Consider the following 21,683-nt stretch of genomic DNA (forward strand, 5'->3'; position numbering starts at 1 on the left):
GTGTCCACCTCTTGGCTGTTGTAAGTAATGCTTCTGTGAACGTGGGTGTGCAAATGTCTCTTCAAGGTTCTGCTTTCCATTTTTGGGGGATATACCCACAAGGGGAATGGCTGGGTCATATGGTACCTTTTTGAGGAATCTCCATACTGTTTTCCATAGCAGTTATACTACTTTGCAATCCTACCAACACCATCCTAATGGGTGTGAAGTGATACCTCGTTGTAGATATATATGTGTATGAACAGATGTCATGCTAACATTCTTTTGAGTTTCTTCAAAATGCTGTTTTCTCTTCTGCTATGGTCTTTATATAAGCTATCCCATTTGCTTGGAATGTCTGCCCTTGCCTCCTCCACCCCCTCTTCCATGTATTTAACATGTGTTCTTCCTTCAGATTGCAGCTCTCAGACCACTATGTGTCTCTCCCTTGTGGCATTTGTCATAGCCTTGATTATATGACTGATGTCTAGTTTTCATCACTGGACTGTAGGCTCCTTGAAGGTAGGACCATATCTGTATTTACTTATAATTGCCTTTTAGCACCTAAGTTAGTGCCTAATATATGACAACAACAGCACTAATAATAATCACTAGTACTGTGTAGCATTTACTAGGTGCCAGACACTATTTTTTAAAATATGTAAAGTACTCTTTTTAGTGTACAGTTTTATGCATTTTTTATAAAAGTAGGCTCCATGCCCAATGTGGGGCTTAAACTCATGACCCTGAGATCAAGCGTTGCATGCTGTGCCCACTGAGCCAACCAGGCACCCACCCCTCCACAGTTCTATGCATTTTGACAAATGTAAACAGTTGTGTAACCACACCGTATCAAAATATGGAACAATTCCATCACTCCCCGAAATTTCTCTGTGCTCCCCTCTCCTCTTTTTTTTTCCTCCCAGTGTTAGGGAGATATAAGCGACATATAACATGTAAGTGTAAGTTTAAGGTGTATGACACAATGGTATGATACACTTATATATTGCAAAATGATTACCACAGTGGGGTTAGTTAACACCTACATCACCTCACATAATACCATTTCTTTTTCATGGTGACAACTTTTAAGATTTATTCTCATCACCTGTCAGGTGTAAACACAGTGTTGTTAACTAAACTCACTGTGCTGTGTCTTACACCCCCAGAACATTGGGTCTCAGTCTTTTATTGTGGGCCTTTGCCCCTGGACTGGTTTCACATATTTTTCTCAGTCCCCCGTCCCCTTTTAGATGGGACAGGATGTCTAGAATGGGCTGGAGTTGGGTATCCTCTTTCCCCAGGTCAGTTAGATTCGGATAAAATCCTGGTTGGTTATACCTTTGTTAAATAGTTTTTCCTGAAGGCAGACCTTGTTAAGAAGAAAAGAAGGCTCTCATATATTTCAAAAGAATGCTCTTGTATATTTCTTATATATTCCTTTTCCCTTCTCCCTGCTGGAAGCCTGAGGGGATTTTCCTCTGATATTTACTATGAGGACCTAGTGAACTCCTGGAGGTAAAACTCACAAAGTTTAGGGACTCTGATAGCTGGGTCCCCCTGGAGTTTTTCTGTCTCCTACTTGGCCACACTGTACCTCCAGCAGTCCATCAGTTCCAGTTCAGGTTTCCCATGGGACAGGTTCCCATGGAGGTTTCGGCTCACCAGTTTCTGTTCTGGCAAGTATAATTCTTCGTTATTAGTCTTTTGGTCTTTCCAGTTTTAGGGGCAGTGGTTTGCCCCATCACTCACTTTTCTTACAGATCTAAGAAGAGTTGATTTTTTCTGTTTGTTGAGCTTTTTATTTAATTAGGACAGAGTGACAATTTCTAGACTTCTTATATGCCAGACTGGAACCCTAAAGTCCAAACCTAAATTCTAAATTTAAATTATTTTAAGTTTTGTTTATGTTCATTTCACTTTCTGAAGTCCAAAGGATCTAAATTTGTTGTTGCTACTGACAGCTTGTGATGACTTATTTTCTTTGTATGTTTGGTAATTTTTGATCGGTAATTGAATTTTGGTTAAATCTCATCTGTGGGAATCCTTAGGTCCTAAATTGGGAATGTTTTCATGCTGAAAAGATTTGCATTTGCTCCAACCCAGAACCGTGGAGTGATAGAAGTCTAAGATAGAAGTTATAGAAGTTACTGTGAATGTTACTGTGTCTCTCCTTAGTCTTCTACAATATAATTATTAGTGGTTGCTTAATATTCTGTTTTATGTCTGTACCAACATGTACTGCATCAATATATATATGAAAATGCTGTGGTAGAAATCCTTATAGCTAAATCTTTGCAGGATTGAACATTATTTCCTTGTGATAAATTTCCAGAAGTAGAATTGCTGAATCAAAAGGTTTGCATCATTTTAAGTCCTTTGAATTATATCACCAAATTGGTTTCCCATTTCTGTACACCTTATATGACACTGGGAATTATCATTTGTTTTGGTCTTTGTCACTCTGATAAATGAAATACTCTCCCTTTTTAAGTAAGGCACATGGCTTCGTACTAGTGAGCCCCATATATGATACCATAGTATTTCAACAGCAGTTTCAGATCTAGATTCACTCTTAGAAGTATCTTGCCCACACTCACTCTCTTTGAAACTGATAATCAAGCTGTTTGTCTTACAGCCTTCATGTCCTTCACTCTGTATACAGATAGATGCTCATGTTCTTAGAACTGGCTGTTGAAATCAGGCACAGAAAGTAAATAGGGAGTAGCTTTCCCTGAAAATGTGCCTCTTTACTGTTCTCTGAACACAGCAGTGGACCCACAGCTTCCTCACTTGAATTCTTTACTTACATGTGCTTCAATGCCTGTCAGCCTTAAGCTTCAGTAGGCCCAGATTCTGAGTGGTTGGTGTAGACCCAGGCTTTGTATGGAGAACCTCATCTGTCAGTATTTGTTTCCCTTTTTCTTAGAAGACTCTGGGGCCCTATAGCATACCTAGTACCTTAGTGAACACTTACTTAAATGCAGTACTGGTGGGTGCTGTGGGTGAGATGAAAATTGGAGTGTAGGACTTTGTTTTTTAGTAGGTATGATGAATTAAACAGGAAGATAGCTCTACCATGGGCACAGGAGGTCCTTGCCACTTGAGTCTGTGTAGTGCTTTGGTGGACTGTGTCTGAAGGAACTGGTGCTATTCTGAATAAGACACAAGTTTTCTGAGGAAGGCATCTCTAAAATTGATGGTGCACGTCGATGGGAAAGTGATTTGATATGAATACACTTGTAGTAAGTGTGCATCTTTTGAGCAAGGCTTGGCATAAGCCATGCACACGTCTTTATTTTCTCAGTAGCATGCTTTGAGAACTGAGAGCCAGAGGATGATAGCACAGTAAATATATTAGATCATGATTGAACTCCATTATCTTTGCTGGAGGGTTGTGACATTTTCATGTATGTAGTTGTTCATATGTAGGTGGCCATATGACAAGTCATTTCTGAGAGTATCCCTGCCTTAAAAGGCAGTCTTGGAAGGCATATTTGAACTAGCCTCTAAGCAGCTATTGAAATGAATTAGGAACCAGTTAGAACCACCTTGGACTAGGTGGATATTCAAGGGTTGTGGAAAATTCCCCAGGGGAAGGAGTGTCTGTAATTAGAGGCAAGTCATTATAGTTACTTCAGTGAAAAAGAAATGTAGAGTTCAGGGTCTGCTGAACTCTACCTTTCCAGCTGTGAAAAGGGGGCAGCCAGGGGAGGCTGGAGCATGGAGTGAGTCACCCTGGCCATAGAGCTGAGTCTAAGACAATAGATAAGCAGGACAGCACAGTTGCTGTCCCTCAAGTAGAAATTGGGGTGTGTTTAATTTTTATCACCAAGCAGGAATACTCATTTTCCTTTCCTTTCTTCTCTCCATCCCTAAACAAGTCTGTAATCAAAAACTTAAACTTCAAGGTGTTTGGAATATTTTACTCCAGAGTTGCTGCTGTGCTTTTTTTTCTGCTTTGTATTCATCTAACATTTATATATTTTTTCCTGAAATAGACTTTTTTGCTTCTCATCTCAATCTTCTGCTTAACCATTCTCTTAAATTTTTATCCTTTAGAAAGAAATGTAACTTTATTCTGAAATTTTATCTCCATTTGTTACTCCTAAAGCTTTTTTTTTTTTTTTTTTTTTAATATTTATTTTGAGAGAGAGAAAGAGAGAACAAGCTGTGGGGGGACACAGGGAGAGAGAATCCCAAGCAGGCTCTGTGCTGTCAGCATGGGACCTGAGGGGCTTGATCTCCTGAACTGTGAGATCATGATTTAAGCCCATATCAAGAGTCAGACACTTAACTGAGCCATCCAGGCGCCCCCATTCTTTATTCTTAATATGCATTTTGTTTGTGGATGTCTTTTTTTTTTTTAACATTTATTTATTTTTGAGACAGAGAGAGACAGAGCATGAACAGGGGAGGGGCAGAGAGAGAGGGAGACACAGAATCTGAAACAGGCTCCAGGCTCCGAGCGGTCAGCACAGAGCCCGACGCGGGGCTCGAACTCACAGACCGTGAGATCATGACCTGAGCCGAAGTCGGACGCTTAACCGACCGAGCCACCCAGGCGCCCCTGTGGATGTCTTCTTAACTTGAGAACTAAAACAGTGTCTTTGGTACTTTACTGGGGTTTTCTAGATTGTGAGTGTACTTGTTAAGATTGGGTATAATAATTTTTAAAATTCTTTCCTAATTGATTTAAATTTAAGTTTTCTAAAAATCCCAAAGGATTGGTGCCTAATCTAGTTCACAGCTTATTAAACCTGTTTATTGTGAGATATATCATACAAGTAGAATATGTCAGATATATAGATAGTCAATAATAATTACAGAGTGAGCACCCTGTAACCACCACCCCAATCAGGACATAGAATATTGCCAACACCTCAGCAACACCCATTCACAGTCTTGTACCCCAAGGTAACCACGGTATTGCTTTATGTTATAAAAGTTTTTAAAATGTTATATTATCTACGTATGCAGTCTTAACTAATAAAATTAGTTTGGCCTGTTGTGAACTTTCTATAAATGGATTCATATTGTAGGTATTTTTTTCATTGGATCCCTTTGTTCAACATTATGTTTGTGAAATTCACCCATGTTCTGTATTGTGTTCATTTACAGTGCTGTGTACAATTCTGTGGTTTGAATGTGACACACTCTATCCATTCAGGTTGGTTTCATTTTTTGGCTAATGTTAGTGATGCTGCTACTACAGCTGTGTGTCTTTCTCAAGAGTGCTAGTGAAGGATGTGTCTAGTGCACATGTTCAGGAGTGAGATTGCTTTTTACAGAGTACTCTGATCTTCAGTAGTACTAGCTAATACCAAGGTTTCCAGAGTGGTTGCGTTCTTGTAACTTTTAATGAATATATTTCTATCAAAATTGTGGAAATGGAAAATATCTTCCCTAATTTATTTTATCTCTGATCTTTAACATTAATTCAGATGATTAAAAAATAAACCAAAAATGTATTTTTCTCCCACCACCCCCCACTTAGTGAATTTTACCCATGTTTGTGGAAAGTAGGATTCAGATAGACCAAAATAAACTGTAGTGAAAACAACTCTAGTTAGAAAAAAGAGTATCTAATTACAGATGAGGGAGGCAGAGAATTCAGCACAGGGCATTTTGCATAGTAAGTATTCAGTTAAGATTTGCTGATTGATTAATCCAGAAGTATCTAATTCCGACAGGGTTTCCTTCCCTGAACAACATACCATTCTGTCCCTAAATTGTATTTTTCAAAGTTCGGGACTCCTAATTTGCCATTAAGAACTGGATAGTATGCAGGGTGCCTGGGTGCTCAGTCGGTTAAGTGTCCGACTTTGGCTCAGGTCATGATCTCATGGTTTGTGGGTTCAGGCCTTGCATCGGGCTCTGTGCTGACATCTCAGAGCCTGGAGCCTACTTCAAATTCTGTGTGTCCCCCTCTCTCTGTTCTCCTCCCCTTGTTCTCCCCCACTTGCGCTCTCTCTCTTTCTCTCAAAAATAAATAAACGTAAAAAAAAAAAAAAGAACTAGATATTATGGAAAGTTAGATTGGAAAGCATTTTATAAGCTTACTGACTCTTACACCACTGTCAGGTTATTAATTCAGTCAGACACATGTATTATTTAAGATTGTATCTCCATGAAGCAGGGATGGATTTTTCAGTGATATATAGAAACAGTCAAAATAAGCTGTAATTACCAGAAGCAGGTCTGGGCCTGTATTACAGTGTTTAGGGTGAAAAACATCATAATGGCTGGGATGCGAGGGTGGCTCATTGGGTTAAGCGTCTGACCTGGTCATGATTTCACAGTTGGTGAGTTTGAGCCCTGTGTCGGGCTCTGTGCTGACGGCTCAGAACCTGGAGCCTGCTTCGGATTCCGTGTCTCCCTCTCTCTCTGCCCTTTACCCACTTGTGTTCTGTCTCTCTCTGTCCCTCAAAATATAAATAAATGTAAAAAAAAGAAAAAAACAAAAAAACATCATAATGCCAAACTTTGGAGTATTTACTTTCAACCAGTTATCAAAAGACTTTGTATGAATAGTTGCTTTTCTTAATTTACTTGATTTTAAAATTAAGGTGAAATATATGTAAAAAAAAACTTACATTTTAATCATTTTAAAGTGTACAATTCAGTGGCTGTAAGTACATTTCCATTATTTTGCAGCTGTCATCACTGTCTATCTCTAAAAATTTTTTCATCATCTCAAACTGGAATGCTGTACCCATGAAATAATGGCTTCTCAGTCCCTTCACCCCCAACCCCTAGCGGCTACCATTCCACTTTCAGTCTCTATGAATTTGCCTCTTCTAGGTACTTCATAAAAGTGTGCTTATAATATTTGTGCGTAATTATGTGACTGCCTTATTATTTCACTTAGCACAGTGTCTTCAGGGTTCATCCATGTTGTAGCATGTGTCCAACAGAAAGTTCTTTCTTCCTGAGGCTGAATCATATTTCACTGCACATATATACCACATTTGGCTTATCTGTTCATCTACCTATAGACACTTGGGTGGCTTCCACCCTTTGGCTGTTGAGAATAATGCTGCCATGAACATGGGTGTAAAATACTATTGGAGTCCCTGCTTTCAGTTGAGTAGTCACTTTTTATTTATTTATTTATTTATTTATTTATTTAATATTTCTATTTATTTTTGAGAGAGAGAGAGAGAGAGCGAGCGAGTGCCAGCCAGGGAGGGGCAGAGAGAGAGGGAGACAGAGAATCTGAAGCAGGCTCCAGGCTCTGAGCTGTCAGCACAGAGCCCGACGCGGGGCTTGAACTTGGGAACCTCAAGATCATGACCTGAGCTGAAGTTGGACGCTTAACTGACTGAGCCACCCATGCGCCCCTGAATAATCACTTTTTAATCTTTCTATACCAGACCCCTTTCACTTAGGAGTGTTGATTTGATAGTGAACTTCCCTCAGAAGCTATCCAGTATATCTTCATTTTCTCATCCTGATGAGAATAGAAGACTTTCTATTTATATCAATGGTAGCATTATAATGGGTGTCAGCCTTTCAGTAATTAGGATATTATGGTTGTGATTTTTTATTAGATTTTTGTATCCATTATTCACTTGAATCATCATAAAGTAGTATGTCATTTTTTCTTAAAATACCTGCTGTATTTGTTTAGCATATATAGTGCTCTATAATTTTAAAAATTGGGTGAAAAAGCATAGCAACCTCTATAAAAACACTTTTGTCTGCTTTTACTATGGAGTTTTATCCTACATACTTGGGTGTAATAGTTATTTAAGGCTTATATTTCAGGGAGTTAGCATATTATCAGTGATTTTCAAACTTTTTTGGTGTCAGGGCCACTTTTTAGTCTCCCAGATTGTTGAAGACCCACAAGAACTTTTGTTTATGTGCATATTAGCTATTGATATTTACCATACTAGAAATTAAAACTGAGAAATTAAAAAAGATTACTAATTCATTAAAAAAATAAACCTATTAAATGTTTTAAAAAATATGTGTCTTATGAAAAATTACCATGTTTTTTAACTGAAAACATTTACCCAGAAGAATAGCATTATTTTACTTTTTGGCAAAATATCTTTCATGTCTGACTTAGTGAAAGATAGCTGGCTTCTTATATCTGCTTCTGTATTCAATCTGTTGCAGTATGCTGTTTTTGTTAAAATATATGAAGAAAATCTGACACACAGATATGTAGTTGGAAAAGGAAAAAGTATTAAAAAAATTTTTTTTTAATGTTTATTTTTGAGAGAGAGAGAGACAGGGTGCGAGCAGGGGAGGGACAGAGAGAGAAGGAGACACAGAATCCAAAGCAGGCTTCATGCCCTAAGCTGTCAGCACAGAGCCCAACGTGGGACTCAAACTCATGAACCGTGAGATCATGACCTGAGCCTAAGTTGGGCGCTCAACCGACTGAGCCACCAGGCGCCCTAAAAGGAAAAAGTATTTTAATAGCCTTTTCAGATAATCACGGATCTTTTTTCGATACCATACCAAAACTTAACAAGGTTAGTTTCTGAAAGCTCAGTAGCAATATGGAATTTTAAACATATCAGTGAATTTTTTTGTACTTGGTTAGATTAAAATCCGTTTGTCTTTCTTGCACCTTGGTAGCTCTTTTACTCAAGCATAATTTGTATCATCATGCATCGGTCATTTGGAAAATACCAGTTCACCAAATTCTATGACTTTTCTAAATACTGATATTCTATGAAATATGAAATACGGTATAAACAGTCCACGTCTGTTAATGTTCCCTCCAGTCACATGCAGAATGTCGCTAAATCATGGGGAGCTGTTAAGCTCACAGTGATAGATCCTAGTTTCCCCACAGTTCTGATTTTAACTTGAAAACTCAACTTTTATTACAGGAGGCAAAGGCTGTCCATTGTTTTTCTTAAAGTGACGTGCTGCTTTTGTTCATATTCGAGAAGATGTCTGCCAAACACCCAAGCCTGAATTACCATAATTTGCCAGTCATTCTTCCCAGTAAACATGGTATTCCACACAAAAGACCTTGGTTCAGCTTGCAACTTAAACGACAGCATAAGGGCTTTTCCCAAGGTCACTTTTGTACTTCAGTGGTCGGCGGGGGTGCCTTCTGAGTGCTCGCTGTTTTGAAACACAGAGTATTAACCAACCATGTATTAGTGGTTGGGACTTAATGAAATTAATGATTTGTACTGCATCAAGAATATTCTTAAGTGAAGCTGGCGTATTTATTTATTTATAAAGTGGGCTCCACACCCATCACGGAGCCCCGTGCAGGTCTTGAACTCACAACCTCGAGATCAAGACCTGAGCTGAGATCAAGAGTTGGATGCTTAACCAACTGACCCACCCAGGTGCCCTGAAGCTGGCATTTAAGAAATTCCGACGAGTACTGGTACATTTTGGTACCAGTGCCTTCACTGGTGTGAAAGAGCTGAGGTTGACCCACTATTGCTTTTGTATCATTGATACAATTGTCAATATAGTAAGGAAGGCAAATAATGTCTTAGTATTTTTATGAAAATAATTTTGACTCCATGGACCCCGTAGGAGGATTTCAGGGGAACTGACAGCTTACACTGTCATATTTAATGTGGATGCTTTAATAATCATGGATCATGATGTTAAATAGTTCAAAACCCATGTATATACAGCTGGGTCTTGAGAAGTCGTGTCTGCTTTTTCATCTGTGGCTGCCCCAAGTCAGAAGAAGGACCAAGGCTATTATACAGTGGTATTAGCATTTGAGGAGGAGGAACATGGCATTAATTTGAACTCTGTAGCGTTTGTTTTTACTTTTTTTCCTCAGGAACAAGTGCTTCCTTGAGAGGATTCCTGAGAGAATTTGGTTGTTTTGATTTATAGGCTCATACAAAATACATATACCGTGACTCATCTGAATTAGAGTATCTTAAGGAAATTACGTGTAGCTGCTTGCCTTGCTCCTGCCTGGCGCCTATAAACTTTTACTGAATATCTAGTTTACACTGAGCTTATGCCAGGAATGAGAAAGAGTGGTTCCCAGCCTCCAGGAGCATAGAGAAGAGTGCTTGAATGCAGCGTGATGAGCGCTGTAGCAGAAGTTAGTGCGAGGTGCTCTGGGAAGCTTCGCAGGACAGGAGCTGTCGCAGGTGGTTTTAAAGGAAGTGAGCTGGTGCCTGGCAAGGAGTGGAGACATGAAGGAGAGGAGAGCATAGGGCTTTGGGGGATAGGGAGTGGCCAGACACCACGGTGGTAACACAGGCAGGGCGGGAGCTGGAGGCTGTGGCCGGAGAAGAGAAGGGTCTTGCTGGGATTTGATCTCATAGACCAGAGGTTCTCAAAGCCTAGTCCTCAGACCAGCAGCATTAACATCTCTGTGGAACTGGTTAGAAATTCAGATACCTGGGCCTGGCCTTTAGACTTTCAGTGGCAAGTATTTTGGGTGGAGGTAGTCTGTTTAACTAGCCCTCTAGGGGACTGCCTGGGCCAGGGGAGAATAGACCAGGCTCTTTAGATGGCCTTGAAATTTAGAAAGGTTACCCTGAGTGCCCTCTAGAAGGTGGGACGGTGTGGGGAAGTTAGGGACCGTGTGTTTTTGTGGATGTGATGCAGGCCTGGACTGATGGCAGTAGGAAGGAAGAGAGGGTGGATTTGCTGGAGATGGATTCTTTAGGACTTTATTGCTCGTCCTGTTGCTAGTCAAAAACTGAGAACACGGCTGCTCTTGGCTCTGTGACCTGCGAGCAGTCAGGGATGGGGCTTTTCAAGGCCCTTGCTTCTTGTGTCTTCAGGCAACATCTTTTACCCCTGGTGAAAAAATCAATTCAGATAACTTGCCTGCACCTCTTCAGTCACCTTTTTGAGGTGCCTATGCAACTATAACTAGGATGATGGCCCCTGGAGGGATAAAGTTGCACACATGGGACCCAGAGTCTTAGAAAGGACGGCATGGTGTGGGAGAATAGAGGGGAGGATTTCATTCAGACACGCCCAGCTCCTAGCAAGTTGCATAAGTGTTACATGGCGTTCAGCCTCTTGTGTTGTGTGCTGTCCATAAGCTGGCTAGGTGTGCCCTTTTACTATGAGAGTTTTAGCAAGCAGTAGCTCCACTTGACATCTATATATGTGTGTGTAAAGATGGGGCCTCCCAGTTCCTGTTCAGCTAGAACTTGTCTTCTTCAGTGTGTTCAAGTTCTTTTGTTCATATCCTGTTTTGTTTTTACAGATTTGTAAGACTCCAGGGCCTTCAAGCTGTGATCAGTCAGATGGTTCCTGAAACGGCTGGGAAAGAGGTGCTTTGGTGCCCATCGAAGAGCGCATGTCTGTGCATATCTAAGCCCTTCTTTGTACACATACACGTTTACACAGGAAGACAGGCTCACTCTGGTGCACACTTGAAGAGTTTTACAACTGATGAAAATTAATGCAAGACTCAGATGGAGCAACCTGACGCTGTGGGGCTCAGGAGCCTGGGGGAGGAGGACACTACTAGTGGTCAGTTTTCCACGCGCTCTTCGCGATTGAAGAAAGTTTGCAGAAAGAAGAAAAGGAAACTTCCTCAGCTCAAGCCTCAGAAGCACCTCCCCAGGGTAAAAAGAGGGCTTGGTGAGAAGGTGGCCGGCAGTGAAGTGTGGCTTCAAGCAGCACAGGAGGGGTCATGCAGTGAGTTTTGCACTTTATTTTCTAGTGGTTTTGGTGATCTGGACAGACTTCAAAACTCTGGACTGAGAAGTAACTCTGGCTGTGTGGTCGTGACTTCAGGAAAGCAAGGTCAGGTATGATGGGACAAGTCTGAACAATGGACTGGTTCCTTTGCCTTTTTCAGTTAACTATATTCCCGACATTTTAATTTATTATTTCCCTTTTCCTTTTCTGTATCTATAGGATAACATTTCAAGGTAGCAGTTGAAACCAGTATTTATAAAATAAATATCAAGGAACATCCAAGCAAAGCTGCTTTTCTTTGGACTGTACATGTGGCATTTGGAAGCAGTCTCTGAATGTGAGCAGGAGAGTGCCCATCAGAAAACATGCTGACTCTTTAGGGAACAGTCTGGAAGAACCCGACTCTTGCCTGTATTTTCATTTTAAGGGATTCCCTTCCCTGTTGAGTCCAAGAAGACTTGCATATAGGAGGAAGATTACTTGATGGACTTAATTCTGAGATTAGTCTTTTCCTTCAAGATGGAAAAATATGTGATCTTTAGGAGCAGAAAGGGGAGAGGCAAATAGGGAGGGAGGAAGGAGACGGGACAAAAGAGACAGAATCCTGTAGTGAGGCCCGCTTGTGGCGGCAAGAGGATTTAGGATTCACTCAAGGCAAACACTTGTGCCACTTAAAGAGCTTTAGAACCTTCTGGCCCTGTGAGTGAAGGGATTTTCTCTCTCCGCCTCCATGACACCAAGGAGTGCACTGGTTTATCGGGGGGAGGTCAGATGGAGCCCAGCTCCTCACCAGGACATAGCCACCTGCCTGCTGGGAAGTCAGGCCGGGCCCTGAGGTGGGAAGTTTCTGGTTCTGAACAGTGGCAAGAGTCTTTTTCTTCCTGAACTTGGACTGCTGTCTGCACAAACTCTGGTCTGTTTTTGCACGGTTTGTGTGCCTTTTTTCCCCTTTATGCAATCTTTTTCAGCTTCAGCAGCAGAAATTTGTCTAGTTGAGAAAACATGCCAGAGAGTGGCTTCAGAAGGAAGATGATCCCATGTGTTCTGTCTCTGCATCTGAAATTTTAAAGAGAAAATTCCAGCTCGAGGGATTCTTTAAAGCCTTAAGTTACTTGAAATCTATGTATTTGCAACCCTTTGTCTCTGGAATCATATTACACTAAACTGGAATCTCAGGCTGAACGAGAATAACCAAGTTGAGTTAAGAGAAGAAAACTTAGTTTCTTGATCGGCACATGTTAATGATGCTCTTCTTCCTCTAAGGACTTGAAAAGAAAAACAGACGCATGTTGTTTTTAAGCATTACCTTTTCTTAGCAGACTGCCATCATCTTTTCTAGAGGAATTTTTTCACTATGCATTTGGTGGATCTTTATAAAATACTGGCCTTCTGATTAGATCCAGGTCAGTCTTGATTAAAAGGGGTCAGGGAAAACAACGCAAGCCAACCACAAAAATCCAGTCAATCAACTAATGAAAAGAATTGGTTTAAGTTTCCTGGCATTCAGCATTACTATTTAAATAAAAGAGTTCACTGGAAAAAAGTATGTATGCAGCGGTGGAGCATGGGCCTGTCCTTTGCAGCGACTCCAACATCCTCTGCCTGTCGTGGAAGGGGCGCGTTCCCAAGAGTGAGAAGGAGAAGCCAGTGTGTCGGCGGCGCTACTATGAGGAGGGCTGGCTGGCCACGGGCAACGGCCGCGGCGTGGTTGGGGTGACCTTCACTTCGAGCCACTGCCGCCGGGACAGAAACACTCCCCAGAGAATAAACTTCAACCTGCGGGGCCACAATAGTGAGGTGAGCTGGGGCTTTGTTGCACCTTTGTCTGGTCACTTGTCGTGGTCTTTCTGAGCCCCCTCCCTGTGGATTCAGAATTTGCTTCATTTTCTCAACTTGCTGCCAAGGCAGACTTTTCAAACTCTGAATTCTGGTTTCTGTGTCCCAGTGGGAACATGTTAAGGTGGACACAGTTCCTGCTGGCCTGTGTCCCTCTCCGAGTATGTCCATTCTCTTGGATGCCCCTCACTCTCCTTTCCCACTGGCAGGGATACCAGTGCAGCTTTCTGCCCAGGCTGAGAGGTTAGATTGGATGATTCTGACCAGTGTATCATGCGTGTCAGCCCTTTCGGTCACCCTGTATGCATAGCCAAGAGTTACTGGCCTGTGTCAGTCAGACTGGCAGTGTAAACAATGAAAGTAATGCCATCTTCACCTTGCACAGTTAAGATCTGCCTTGCTCCGTATGATGGTTTAACACCTAGCATGTATTTCTTGTACTTGGAGGTGCAAAAGAAAGGAATTCAGTGGACAGAGGTGACAGAAGTAATTAATTGGACAAGAGCCATAGTTTTTCACATCTATTGGGTATATTATATTGAGGATATTATGCTGTGTATACATACATACATACAGATACCTCTGGACTTCTAAAACATAAACTGTCATTACATGTGAAATTCATTCAACCAGTGTTTATTGAGCAATGTTTAAGTGTTAGGTACTGTCTTGAAAGAAGAGATGTACTTACATAGCGTGTTAACAGGATTCATGCTTCACTGTTCAATAGCTTATTTGTTTTCTAAGGTGGAATCCATCATAAAGCATCCATATATGGCTATTGAATAGTTGTTGTAAAAGTGGGAGAATATTTTTGAAGTACATCATCATACAGTAAAGTGTATTTGTCTTAAGCTTACATCTCAGTGATCATTGACTTGTGCAGTCATCCATGTAACCTCCAACCAGATCAAGATGTAGAACATTTCCAGCATCCCTCACAGGTACCTGCTGGCCCTTCCCAGGTTGTGCACCCTGCTGAGAGGTGACCCAGATAAGTTGGGCCTGTGCTTGAACTTTGTGTTAATGTAAACTTCATGCTCATTGATCATATACCCTTTGTGTCCGGCTTTTCTCACTCACTGTGATATTTGTGAGATTCATCCCTGTTGTGTGTGCTATTAGTTTGTTCTTTTTGATTGATGTTGGTTTTCCATTCAAGGAAGAAACAATTATTCCATTTCTATATTGAAGAGCATGTGGGTTGCTTCCAGTTTTTGGCTGTTATGGCTAAACCTGCTCTGAACATTCGTGTCTTTTTATGGATCTGTGCATGCACAGTGTAATTTTCAGGTCGTGGTACAGGTATACATTTAAATCACCAATTTTCCAAAGTGGTAGTGCCATTTTATGCCCCCACCTGTCAGTATATGAAAGTTTCAGTTGTATAAAAAGCTTCTTTTGAATTTGAATTTTTCGTATAAAAAAGTTTCCGTTGTATAAAAAGCTTCTCTTGAATTTGAATTTGGTTGTATTTAAGGAATATTTTATGAATGCCTCTATACTTAACTGCACATACACACATGCACACATATACACATACATATGCATGCATACACTTTTTATGCTTATGCCAAGCCTGGTCCTATTTTTGCACCACTGTGCATAGTGATGATCAACTTTATTTTTTTTAATGTTAATTTATTTTTTAGAGAGAGAGAGTGAGAGAGAGAGAGCAAGCACGCATGAGTGAGGGGAAGAAAGAGAGGGAGACAGAGGATCATAAGCGGGTTCTGTGGTGACAGCAGAGAGTGGGATGTGGGGCTCGAACTCACAAAACCGTGAGATACTGACCTGAGCTGAAGTTGGATGCTTGGCCAACTGAGCCACCCAGGTCCCCCAATGATCAACTTTCTTAAACTTAGAGATTTGACAGCCACTTTTGATTTAAAATCATTTTAGCACCGGGTGTTGTATGGAAACCAATTTGACAATAAACTTCACATATTGAAAAAAAATCATTTATAACAATACTGAACATATTTAAGGATCTATACACTAATTCTAGTGAGAAAATGGCTAATTTTGCATTAGAGCCAATGAAAAGTCACTGCAGATCTTTTTTTTCCTTCCTTACGGATTCTTCACAAAAGGTGAGTTGGTAGATTTGTGATCACTCCCTATGATATCATAATGATGGATGTAAAAGAGAACTGTGTTTTACTTCCCGGGGCGCTGGCATCTTTTCCCATTTCTGTTCCTTTGTTTCCATATGTCTGTTTCAAAAAGTTCTAGCCCTGTCACTTAACTAGTTGGTGTGGTCCTCTCCAAGTCACTCAAGTCATTAGTTTACACATAGTTAAATTGAAATAATAATTCTTTCAGAGTTGTTATAAGAATCTATCAGAGTATTTTTGAAAGGGCTTTGAAAATGGTGAATGCCATGTATGTAAATGGTGATATTGAGTATCTCCTATACTCTCTTTACTTAATTATATTCTTTCCAGCCCTTGTAATGTTACTTAATACCCTTAAATTCTGTTACTAGTCATGAGGCTAGAGACAGCATTTTTAAAACTTTTGTTTCACAGTTAAGATTTGAAAACACATATGATTTGAGTCAGTAGATGCTTATTGTATCTCTGTCATGTTCTGGGTGCTGTGTGTACTTGCCAACGTGGAGCAGGATAAGTCATGGATTTTGCCTGATGGAGCCCACGGTCTAGCAGTAAAGGTGAGGTGTGTACCTGGATGTCTCTTTCTTCATGTGTTTCAGTTAAGCGTGGAAAGAAAGATTTGGGCTGTTCAAAGAATTAAGGCTGAGGTTTACCACAGATTTTGTTGTGAAGATGACCTTTGAATAGGGCTTTGAGAAATAGAATTTAGATAGTTTTTTGTTTTTTTTTTTTTTCTGAGTGATGCAAGAAGATTAAGCCACGTTGTGGCCTCAGAGAAGTATTTTCTCTCTTTGTGACATGAAGGTGCTGTGTTTCCCTTGGCTCCAGTCTGAGCATGTCTGTATTTACCTTATCACATCATGTGTATCCCCAGGAAGATGCTTTTGGAGTCTGGCTGGATGACAAGGACAAGGACCTATATATATGTATTATAATCCCTTGAACAAATCCTCCATAGTTGACAGGCAGTTGGCATTCTTTGTTCTTTCCCCACTTACAGTGTGGAATGTTTATTGTTTATATATACACTCTGGTTTGTGATGGGGATTTTATTCCTTGGGGCATTCTGTCCCCTGATTAATCCAATGGCAGAAGGTTTAAGCAAGGTGCTGCCTTCGTAGTCTGGCTGAACACAGTGCTCATGTGTAGCTGTTTCTGTGGTTAGTGTGTCACCATGCCGGCTGTACTCAAGTTTGAAAAGTTACATACTCGTATTCATGACCTGAGTTAAAGATAATCTGTTAGGGATTCACTTCATGTGGCTCTTCTGGTAAAGCAAGCATCTCTGTGTATTTGTGTGGGTGTGTTTTAGCATGCTAGGTGACTGTGTCTGTCTTCCTTCCCTTTTTGGACTTTTAAGTGTCCACCGTGTAGGCACATCGAACTCAGGGAGCATGGACCGCGTGCTGTTCTTTGGCTGTAGTCAGTGGTATAAGGCCCTCTTCAGTTGGGGCGGAAGTGGCTTGGGGCTGCCTTTAGAACTTTGGGTCTCTGGCGCTGTGCACAGGAGATTTGAAAGTTGTATAATTAAAGATACGAATTGCAAAGCCACAGTCCCTCAGCCCTTCTTCTACTTTTTCAGCGAAACTTGTACTATAGTAAAAATGAAACAAACGATAGGAACTTAGCCAATTTTATATACCGGAAAGGAATTTAAAACGGTAAAATGTGCTTACTAGAGTTTGGTGGTTGGTCCTTTTTTTTTTTTTTAAGTTTATTTATTTATTTTGAGAGAGACAGAGACTGTACGAGTAGGGGAGGGGCAGACAGGGAGGGAGGGAGAGAGAGAATCCCAAGTAGACTCCTCGGTCAGCGCAGAGCCCGAAGCGGGGCTCACACTCACAAAACTGTGAGATTGTGACTTGAGCCGAAACCATGAGTTGGACCCTTAATTGACTGAGCCACCCAGGCGCTCCAGTGGTGGTTGATCCGTTTTTGTCTGCCAGTGTTAGTAGTCAAGATTTTCTGAGTGGGGAAAATGGGATAAGAGGATCTTCTTAGTGAGACTGGGGGGGGGGGGGGGGAGGTGGAACAATATATAAATGAAGTAAATGTGGTATTTAAGAAATATATTTTTGGATTTCTGAAATGCAGTCATAGTTAACTTAATTTTCGTGGTGAGGGATGTGTCTTCTTTTTAGACTAGACTTGAAAACGTAGGTGGTGGATGTGCTGGGGTGCAGAGCATCTCAGTGGGGCAGAGGATGATGCCTTGGGGGCCACAGTGGCTGGTAATGCCTTTGCGGGGGATGGGGTTGGGGCATGAGCTGCATCTCAGAGCCCCTTTGGGTTCTGGACACATTTGAGAGCCCATGCTCAGCAGGCCACTGCTGGGCTTTGGCCCCACAGTGACCAAGGAGCAGTTCCTGCCCAGGTGACCTACATGTCAGAGGACTTGATAATGGTTTGTATGGAGATAATGTTGGTGACAGTTTATGTCTGTTATTTTATTGAACTCTTGCAACGACTCTCTACAGCCCTGTTTTATCTTCTACATAGCTGAGGAATCTGAGGTTCAGAGATGTTCTGAAAGTTGTCCCAGGGATAGAGCTAGATAATGATGGCAGACCAGGGATAGAGTTCATGCCTGACTGTTTTTCCTTCTGTAAGACACTGTTTCACAAAAGGTGAGCCACAGTGATCAGAGAAAGAGTTATGAGTAGCTGGCATATGTTCTGGATGGCGAAGAGTTTGGTGAAATATTGGGGCATAGTGCAAGGCAAAGGCTGGACCCTGAGTAGTCATGATGAGGAAGCAATAGTGATGAATGTTCATGGAATGAAAGAAGGCAATACTTTTGGCTTTGGTTGCACTCTAGGACTATTAGAAGACTGTTGTAGTCAAAAAGAAGTGTTGAAAAAAATCAAATGTGGGTATAAAGGTGATGATTTTGTTCAGTGCATTTTTCCACCAAGGTAGAAATCTGAGTTGACAGTATTGACTTAACTTATTTTGGAATTTATTTAGTTAATTTAATTTTATTATATATTTATAACATTATGTGTATTTGTAATTTTTTTTTTTTTTTAATTTTTTTTTTTTCAACGTTTATTTATTTTTGGGACAGAGAGAGACAGAGCATGAACGGGGGAGGGGCAGAGAGAGAGGGAGACACAGAATCGGAAACAGGCTCCAGGCTCTGAGCCATCAGCCCAGAGCCCGATGCGGGGCTCGAACTCACGGACCGTGAGATCGTGACCTGGCTGAAGTCGGACGCTTAACCGACTGCGCCACCCAGGCGCCCCTGTAATTATTTTTTAAAAGTTTATTTTGAGAGAGAGAGAGTGAGCGTGAGCCAGGGGAGGGGCAGAGAGAGAATCCCAAGCAGGCTCTGCACTGACAGCTCAGAGCCTGAGGCAGGGCTCAATCTCAGGACTGTGAGATCATGATGGGAGCTGAAATAATAGTCATGTGCTCAACCGACTGAGCCACCCAGGTGCCCCTATTTATGTATTTATAGTTTTAATTTATTATGGAAATAATAGTCTTCAAGAAGTAGCATCTAAACATGTCACTGTGATACTGTGATAGTGTATGAATGGCCCTAGTTAGATTTTCTTTCTTTCTTTCTTCCTTTAAAAAAAAATTTTTTTTTAATGTTTGTTTATTTTTGAGAGACAGAGTACAAGTTGGGGAGGGGCAGAGAGAGAGGGAGACACAGAATCTGAAGTAGGCTCCAGGCTCCGAGCTGTCAGCACAGAGCCTGATGCGGGGCTTGAACTCACAAACCGTGAGCTCGTGACCTGAGCCAAAGTCAGATGTTTAACCGACTGAGCCACCCAGGTGCCTCTCTCTTTTTTTTTTTTAAAGAGAGAGTGTAAGCAGGGGAGAGAGGGGCAGAAGGGATAGGTATGTATATATATATATATAGAGAGAGAGAGAGAGAGAGAGAGAGAGAGAGAGAGAGAGAGTCTCTCTCTCTCTCTCTCTCTCTCTCAAGCAGGCTCTATGCCGAGTGTGGATCCCATGACCCTAGGATCATGACCTGAGCTGAAATCAACAATTCAACACTCAACCTACTGACCCACCCAGGCATGCCCCTAGTTAGACTCTTGAGATAAGAGAATAACCAATTATAGATGGAAGGTGTATTTGAAAAACAGCCCTTGTAAATTGGTCTTATGAGTTGTTTCTTTGAACAGGGAACTGTTCTAGCAAAGAGGCAGAAATAGGACTATTTCTGTATGTTAAGGTTAGAATTTTGTTCCACCTAACTGGCTTATTAGCTATTTTTACATCAGAGCTCAGTAGTGTGAGTTCATCTTTATCACAGTAATACTTACACATGGGTAAATGCTAATTATGAAAAATAGCAGTGTTATAACTTCTTTCTCCTTTCCCCACCTGGCTATTCACTGTCCTGGCTATTCACTGAAAGCTGTATTATTACCTTTTTGATTAATCCGTCTTGGGATTTGTCTGCTGGCTTCTTTCCTGTCTTGGCAGGTGAAGATTTAGCTCTCCCTTCCATGATCACTCAGCCCAACTTTGCCTTGCAAGCTAATCATCCCAGTATTTCACTATTATAATGGGTTAACTCATTATTAAGTGTGTACATTATTTAAACTGTGTCAGTATTGTGCCAGGCGAGTCACATTGGATAGTGTAATTATATTTCCTTAACTGTTGAGCATTTTTTCTCTTTGTGATAAAAGTAGTCTTATTTAGTGTAGTTTCTTTACCTGTTGTGAATCTTACAGCATCTTCAATACATTTCTACACATTCAAACCAATAAGACAATTTATTGGCTCTTTTTGTGTTCCGTTTCTTTCCCGGAGAGCTCCATCTGGGAGCTCTTTGTCCTCCTGCTGTCCCACAGACTTCCTGCACTCCCCTTTTATCATCACCTTGAGAATTCCCTTTGCCCCTTCTGCTGGATCTCATTTCTTTGATCTTGTATCTTTGTCTTTTTTGGTTTAACTTGTTATTTTGTTCGAGTGCAATTTCCAGTATCTTCCTAAGAAAGACCCTTGTAAGTTAAAAATTTCAAGACTTGTGTGTCTAAAAATGTCTTAATTCTGCCTTCACTCTTGACTGATAGTTTGTGTAGGTATAGATTTTTAGTTGCTTCTGAATTTCAAAGGCATTTTTCCATAGTCTTCAAACTTGGAGAGTTATTATTGAGAAGCATAGTAGTTAAGGCCCTGAAGCTAGACTCTGAATCCTGTTTAAATATATTATTTAATTTTCCCATACTGTTAATCTTCTCATTTGTGAAATGGTTTACAGATAGTACTTTACTCATGTAAGTTTGTTGTAAGGAATAAATGAGTAACTGTATGTAAAGGATTTAGAACAGTGCCTGGTACCTCATGAGGGCTTTGTAAATTAGTTACTATTATTATTATTATTACTCTAAATCCTCTATATGTGGTCTGTTTAAAATATCTGGAAGTTTTGGCATCTGCTCTTTTTGGTAGATATGCTGAAATTTCACGATGATGGTTTGTTTTTTTTTTTAATTTTTTTTTCAACGTTTATTTATTTTTGGGACAGAGAGAGACAGAGCATGAACGGGGGAGGGGCAGAGAGAGAGGCAGACACAGAATTGGAAACAGGCTCCAGGCTCTGAGCCATCAGCCCAGAGCCCGACGCAGGGCTCGAACTCACGGACCGCGAGATCGTGACCTGGCTGAAGTCGGACGCTTAACCGACTGCGCCACCCAGGCGCCCCATCACGATGATGTTTAAAAGTAATGTACTGTGAAGCTGTTTGGCACCTCTGTGTAGGTGTATATATGACCAGGTGTTTCATCCAGTGGAGTTTACTGTGGAATAATCTGGGGGATAACTGACTGTTTTGTTTCTAACCATCAAATGTCGGCATCCAAGCATATTTCTTTTTTTAGTTATTTTTTTATTTTTATTTTTAAAATTTATTTTTTAATTTACATATAAGTTAGTTAGCATATAGTGCAACAATGATTTCAGGAGTATATCCTTAATGCCCCTTATCCATTTAGCCCATCCCCACTCCCACAACCCCTCCATCAACCCTCTGTTAGTTCTCCATATTTAAGAGTCTCTCATTATGTTTTGTCCCCCTCCCTGTTTTTATATTATTTTTGCTTCCCTTCCCTTGTGTTCATTTGTTCTGTGTCTTAAAGCCCTCATATGAGTGAAGTCATATG

The 21,683-nt window shown here is 40.9% G+C and overlaps 1 protein-coding gene across 3 annotated transcripts in view; it reads left to right on the top strand.

Annotated features, from left to right (window-relative positions):
- The window catches only part of TULP4 (TUB like protein 4), a 242,427-nt gene that overhangs the window by 53,939 nt on the left and 166,805 nt on the right, over positions 1-21,683 (top strand). Inside the window, exons 2-4 of one of the 3 annotated variants that reach the window (XM_043593125.1) lie at positions 11,159-11,522; positions 11,621-11,708; positions 11,818-13,395. In XM_043593125.1, coding sequence (XP_043449060.1) covers positions 13,144-13,395 — 252 coding nt within the window. In that variant the 5' untranslated portion in view covers positions 11,159-11,522; positions 11,621-11,708; positions 11,818-13,143. Of the gene's footprint in view, positions 1-11,158; positions 11,709-11,817; positions 13,396-21,683 lie in introns of all 3 variants that reach the window. The other 2 variants (XM_043593126.1, XM_043593124.1) reach the window with 2 other exon arrangements.

Source organism: Prionailurus bengalensis, chromosome B2, assembly GCF_016509475.1.
Source record: "Prionailurus bengalensis isolate Pbe53 chromosome B2, Fcat_Pben_1.1_paternal_pri, whole genome shotgun sequence".
NCBI lineage: Eukaryota > Metazoa > Chordata > Mammalia > Carnivora > Felidae > Prionailurus > Prionailurus bengalensis.